This window comes from Alligator mississippiensis, chromosome 4 (genome assembly GCF_030867095.1).
Source record: "Alligator mississippiensis isolate rAllMis1 chromosome 4, rAllMis1, whole genome shotgun sequence".
NCBI lineage: Eukaryota > Metazoa > Chordata > Crocodylia > Alligatoridae > Alligator > Alligator mississippiensis.
In genome coordinates, this window is record NC_081827.1 from 44,196,148 (window position 1) to 44,203,204 (window position 7,057).

At 35.7% G+C, this 7,057-nt stretch overlaps 1 protein-coding gene across 2 annotated transcripts in view; it reads left to right on the forward strand.

The window, feature by feature from the left end:
• Positions 1-4,772, forward strand: part of SLC13A1 (solute carrier family 13 member 1) — a 92,460-nt gene extending 87,688 nt beyond the window's left edge. For both annotated transcript variants that reach the window (XM_059725927.1, XM_059725928.1), the window contains exons 14-16: positions 194-355; positions 1,392-1,529; positions 1,693-4,772. In XM_059725927.1, the coding sequence (XP_059581910.1) occupies positions 194-355; positions 1,392-1,529; positions 1,693-1,836 (444 nt within the window). In that variant the 3' untranslated portion in view covers positions 1,837-4,772. The remainder of the gene's footprint in view (positions 1-193; positions 356-1,391; positions 1,530-1,692) is intronic.
• Positions 4,773-7,057: the final 2,285 nt, after the last annotated feature.

A 7,057-nucleotide genomic window follows, 5' to 3' on the forward strand; every position in this document is an offset into this window, starting at 1 on the left:
TATAGTAAAAGAGTACAACATTTTGACACAAGAATGTTCTCCTGATAAATATATGGTGGATCATGAAGAATGTCTTATCTCTATTTATGTAACTACCTTGCAAATTAACAGTGTGTAATTTGTAGTACTGAACTTACTATTTTGTATTCAATAGCTGCTGTGATATAATTACATAATCTTGTTCCCTATGCAGGATTCAAATCTATCACTTTGGATTGGAAGTAAATTAACTCCTCTGGGATCATTACCAATGTGGCTGATTATCCTGATTTCATCTTTGATTGTCACTTCAGTGACAGAAGTGGCCAGCAATCCAGCTACCATTACAATATTCTTGCCTATACTAGCACCTCTGGTGAGTACCCTATGTAAGGTCTGCTTTATCCTTACTGTTCTTTGCTCTGTTCAAAAAGAATACAAATATATGAGATTCGTTCAAAGCACTGGTTCTACCAATCTACCAGTGGAGTGGTAGCACCTACTCAAAGAAGCATCTTATTTAAAAAAACAAACTATGAAAATGTTTTAAAATGTTTTTGTTTGTTTGTTTGGGGTCTTTTTAGTAATTCATAAATGATAATGGTTTTCTGAATTTTCTGGAAAAAAAATTCCTTCAAAGTTCAGATTTTGAAAAAAAAAAACCCTTTTTGACAAAAACATTATTGAAATATAAACATTAAAAAAACAGTTCTTTCTAAAAGAGTGCAGTAAGACAATGGAGTTGTTTATTATGTAATTATCTCTTCCTCAGTTCTCACTGTATCTGTGTCTCTTCCTCTTCCCTGGAACAAATGCTGGATGGCAGCATAAAACTCTCAGCTCCTCCTCTGAAACCTACAACATTGATCTCCCCTTTCCTCTCCTTGTCTCCTGCCCAGCTTTCAAATACTATAGTCTTCTTCCTCTCCCACTACTTCATTATAATATATGTATTATTATTTTCATGAAGTCTGGCACTAACTTCCATTTATCACATCCAAATTCAAATTCATCATCCTTGTTCTCAGCAGATTTAAACTGCTGAACTCTTGTGTGTTAGGATGCAAATTCTCTATGCTTTTTTCGATGGACTTCTCTACAATTGGAAATTAATCAGGGATGGGGAGCAGGGAGTAGGCTGTCAGTTTAAAGTACACCAGCTAGTCTAGAATAGCTGTGTGTCCGGATATACTTACTGTGGGATATGAGCACCTTTTCTTGGTTTATTTGAATCCAGTGCAACACATCGCATAAGCAAAAATGGAGTTCTCGCACAAGGGTATTTCTTTGTATTTGAACTAGGGATTCAGTGAATTAATGTACTTGTGTGACCATTTTAGGTATTTGTTTTATTTGATGTAGTTAATATATCCTCTGAAATCCATTCTCTCATTCTTTTTACTATTTGACAGGCTGAAGCTATTCATGTGAACCCACTTTTTATACTAATACCTACTACACTGTGTACTTCATTTGCATTCCTGCTACCAGTAGCAAATCCACCCAATGCCATTGTATTTTCATATGGTCATTTAAGCATTATTGACATGGTGAGTTATTACCAAAACATCCTTAATTACTGTATGTAACTTTCTGTGCTGATAATCATCCTGGAGCAGTAATGTATGATTTTACTATTATGGAAATTTGCTTTAGCCAAGCTTGATTGTAGTATTTCTCGGTATCAACTTCTGATTTTTCTTTTTGCTTTAGGTGAAAGCTGGCTTGGGCATTAACATCATCGGAGTTGCTGTAGTTATGCTTGCTATCATGACATGGGTAGTGCCCCTCTATGACCTCTATACATATCCAGCCTGGGCACCAATTCTTTCTTCTGTGAATAACACAGGGCCATAGAAGCTAGCTAGCCAGCGTTTGTTCTGATTTTGATTTTCATATCACTATCATATGATGAGTTACTAAAAATACAGAGTGCTTCAGTGATGATAGTGATCCAGGTTACTGTAAACACCGTATCTCCCAGTCCAAAGGACTGGCAATCTGTTTTGGTGTTCCTAATTGGCAAGAATGCTATATAAACATGAACATGAAAAAAACTATCAAAGCTGAACATGTTTCGTGCCCAGTTCACCTAGTTCAGATTGTATTTTTATATGTTTTGAAGGAACATCTGTGAATGTGCACATTCATTATGAATATCAATGTGCCCCTTTTCTTAGGGTCATAAAATAGTACAAAGTACAGCTTTTGATATTTCAAATGTGGTGGTAACATTTGTTGCTAGCCCAAGAACACACTGTTTTTATTTTAGTTTGGTATTATACAGCTGTGATGCTTTTTAAAATGATGATTGCAAACAAAAGGTCAGGTTGGAAATGATCTGAACAGTCCATTAAGAGACTTGTCTGTAGATGTGCTCTTTCAGGAAACACAAAAAACAATGTGAGGAGAGCAGCATGGCTATTTATACAGCAGTTTTTCTGTCAACATTACTCTGGCCATTCTTTCACTATCTATAAGTGGAAACATTAAGATCCCAATTCAGGAATGCCTTTGATAATGTTTTATAAGCTTATCATATTTAGGACCTTTCTTAAAACGTATGCTTAAGGTTAAAAATGTACTCTAGAATTTTTCTGAATGGAGATGCACTCCTGAGTGAAGCTTATAGGAGTGTAGAGTAAGCTAACAGAATTATTTTCTGCTAAGTCCACATCAAAGCAATTAATACTACACACACACCAACAGTTCTGGGGTCTTAACATTCAACCTGTCAAGTAGGACAGAAGTGCCTCTTTGTCAGAAGGAAGTATCTCCTGCAGGACATGTGGAATATTAAGATAACTGTAATAATGTTAGAAATACAAAAGGGCCAGTGCAGTTGAAGAGGAAGTTTGCATTGAGTGGGTATTTAGAAATAACTTACATTGTTAATATTGTGTCTTTCTTGTTAATAGCTATGATAAAGATGCAACATAAATATTGTCTGTCCTGTTAAGAGCTATAATATAGATGTCAACATTGGAATGTACATAATTGTTAAAATGTGTGAATTATTCCCAGTTGCTACTGGTTAGTGCATCAGATGCCATGATACGGTGAATGAAGCAGGATTTTTGAAATGTTGATGTTCCATTATAAAAACCGCTATTATTTTATACAATCTCTCTTCTGCTTTATCTATACTGTAAGCTTTACAAAAAAGGAATATTTTTTTTTAGTCTATGTTAGCATAACACCTAGCAAAATGAAACCCTTATTTTTTATTAGGTCTCCAAGTAGATTAGGAACATATGGTCTTTTTGTGGAGAATGTAAATAAGGGTCCTATGTTCCTCCTAGTCCTGTGTTCCTATAGTTTAAATATCTTCTTACATATATTTCATATAAACTGAATGTATATTTTTGCTCTAATGAGTATACATAAAATATATTGGCATATATATAATATTTATGACATACTATTTATTAGTGGCTCCAGTCCTGCTGAATTCAATGGGAGTTTGCCATAGAAAGAGTAGGATCAGGCCTTTGCTTTATTATTTGTTTTTATTTTTGTGCTTTATCTGGTTTATCCTTTCTTTATCGCTCACTGTACTTCTCAAAGATCTGCCTTCAAATTACTGGAAAATGTAAAGAATATGCACTTTGAGAAATGTCACAGTTCTATTCTTTTCTTATGAGGATCAGTCAGCTCAGTCTTGAAGTATAAATTGCCGTATGGTCTTTTAAGAGGAAGTATACATCGTTGTGTATTTCAAGACTCTTCATTCCTACTTTAAAGTCAGTTGGCCCATAACCTACACTGCAGTTGAAGAATGCTCAGTACAGCTGCTCCCCATAGGAAATAATGCAAAGCCACTTTTGATTATCCATAGACCACATTTATTTTAGTTTTAATATTAGCAGTCTAAAAGCTATTGAACCTGATGTTGGCTACATCTGAAGGCTAGTCTGACATTGGTGGGTGTTGCAAGGAAGCTCATCCACCTTCCCCATTTCCCTGACCCCATCCTTGGCAACCACATGTAAGAGACATAGAAAACACTGCAAAAACCAGTATGCCCCCGAGAATTTCTCAGTGCAGGAATAATTGTCCGGTGGTCAGATCTACCAAGGTTTAGGGCGGCTTTATTGTTGTTGTTAACTGTGACGATAAAGGTTGAAACATTACAAAGAAGCTCCAAAGTACTAAAGTATCAAGACTGCCACAAAATATGAATGGAGTCTGTGAGATACCACTTAAAATGTTACCAGAAATTATCTGCATAGTTCTTTGCACAGATGAAATGAATTAAACACTTGCTCTCTTTTTGACTGCTTGTTAGTGCTATTTTGGAATATCATTTATGTCAGTGTACCTCTGTGATGTATGTTCATACCTATATACTGTCAATTATTTGTAAAAGAAACATTTGCCACATGCTGTAAAGCCAAACTTATGTTAAGTGAACATTTAAGGGGACCTAGAAGAAGTGGTCTCTGATGGACAGTGGTTTTTTAATAAAGGTGACTGAGAATTTTTTTAAATGTATTTTATTGTTATAACAATTTAAAAGTCCATGCAGGAATAGACAATAAAGCTGAAGGAAATTGCATTAGAAAATGCATTATACATATTTGATACCAGAAAAGCTAACTTTGCATATAAAATAACTTTAAAACATAGAGGAGGAAGTATTTGTATTTTTATAAAGAAATCAAAACACAAATACTTAATAAAATGAAATTTTATGTATTTTATTTTACATATACTAGGTGAAAATTGTTCCTCCAGTCATGAAAATAAAAGTAAAAGATTTTAAAATAAAAATGTAACCTTTTTTATTGTCATCGACTGTCTGGTGTTTCGTTTTAAAACCTTCAAGCAATGCACACACGCTGATCCAGTGCCTCCTGATATCAGAGACAGTTTTTCTAATGACTTCAGCATCCTTGGATTGGACCCTCATTGCCTGTCTCAAGTGCATGGGAGTCAAAGTCAATTCATCTGGTCTCTAAAGGCACATGTACACTGATATTTAGGGTCCACCTTGAGGTTGCTCTCAACCAGCCCAAGCCTGATGAGCCATCTCTCCCTTCTACATCATACCACGTAGTCAACAGCAAAGTCATTCCAGCCATACTTTCTATTTTTTCAGCATGCCCCTCAAAAGTATTCCAGATTCCCCTCTAGACCTGTTCCAGGAATTAGTCTGCTGGCAAATTTCCCGTACACCAAAACCTAGTGTACAAAGGAGTGGGGACAACTTCACACCCAAAAGTTCAGCAGAGCTTCCAGGCTCAGGCTTGACTACCACCAGAGGTCAAGTTTAAGTATAGATGCCCTCTTTGTATAGGTCGACTCTAACTATTAGTGTATGTAGATATACCCTTAAAGGCTGATGCATATGGGACTAATGCTGAACAACTTTCAAAGGGTTGTCATGTAATTTAACATTCCAAGATGCATTCAATGTGTTGACATACCCAAGAATCAGATACCAGGCTAGTGAATTTCCTTTTGGAAGAATTCAGACTTGTGATTAGGAGGTTTCTTGAGAGAGGTGTATTCTAACACAACTTTTATTGCAGTTTATCACATGAAGGATCTCAGTCTCTAAAGTGCACAAAGCATCACCACAATTCATGAACTTTATCATCATCACTATTGTAGACCATGCAAAGTGACATCTACCTTTATCTTTCAAAGCCATAAGTGTAGCTGAGAAATAAGCCACAATATCATGGTATACTTACTAAAACTATATCAAATAACCATTGTAGGCACATATTATTGAATCAGAAAGTTTTGCTGCTCTCAACTATGTTCAATGTCTCCTCATGCACTCAAAGTCTCTTGCTTATTCCAGTACCTCTATTCATGTACAACATTTAACAAGAAGTCTCTACTTTCCTGAGTGAGCTATCTGAATTGATTGTCTTTTATGAGCCATATTACCCTGCAAGAATACACTTGTTATTGCTTAGCCCTTACAATTTTTTTAAGGCTTTGAGAAGCTAAAACCTACAGTTTGCAGCTTGACTTCACTCTAATAAGTGGTCATTATTCATATACAAGATTGACATCTTTTGTTGACATCCTTCCTAGATTCAAAACATTTAGTTTGTATAGCATTAAAAAAAGTGTGCATTTGTCTGGTTCTTTGTTAAGATGCTATTAAAATGCATCAGAGAAAGAGGAAATGGATAGCATAGAAATACCATAATTTACACTGATACATTGCAAAAATAGATGGATCTTTGTACCCACTATGAACCATTCATTTATTTCAATACGCTATTATCCCTTTACTGTTTTCACTGTGAAATCCCAATTCAACAAGTATAGTTTGCACAATTTTAGGCTCATTTTTCCCTCCAAATATGAATATTTTAAAGCATAAAGCTAGAAATGTATAGGTACAGGAAACTTCTATACCTCAATTTTTTAACCAGGACCATATTAGCCAACGCTACTCACCCTGAAGCCACAGTGGTCCCTCACTCAAAAGTCTTGTTTGTGCCATGAGGCTACACTGACATATGCTGTTCATTCAGCAGTACTTCATGAGATAGACAGCATAGTGAATAATGCTGATCAAAGTTTGAGGAACAATACTGTGGTGTTGCCAGGAAAAATGGAAAAATCCTCAGATATAATGAGTTGCCCAAACTCTCTCCTATCTAATAATAAGACGTCCATCCAGTAGCTGGCTAACTCTCCTCCAAGGATGGCATAGCACAAATGTTTGGGACAGGTGGAGTGGAAGGAAGTGCCTGGTGAGTCTTGGTTCACCTACTTTTTTTTTTTCTCGTTTGTGAAAACGGGGAAAGGCAAGCTGCTTCACCATCTGGATGTACACCATTGTAGAAAACTCTTCTACGAAAAAGACGTTACTTTCTAACTTCATCTGATGCCAGAATCATGAAGAATAATAGCCTCTCTAATTGTATCTCAGCTACAGTAATTGCGCATAAATAAATGACTAATCCTATTTTGAAACCGCTTGGAAATTTTCATTCTGAGTGCTTAGCATTAGCAGAGAAGTAAAAATCAACAATACTAGTTATTGCCTGATACTGTAAAAGTGTAAAGCAGCATCAGTAAAAAGGAAAAGTCTTTTTTGTGATGGAAG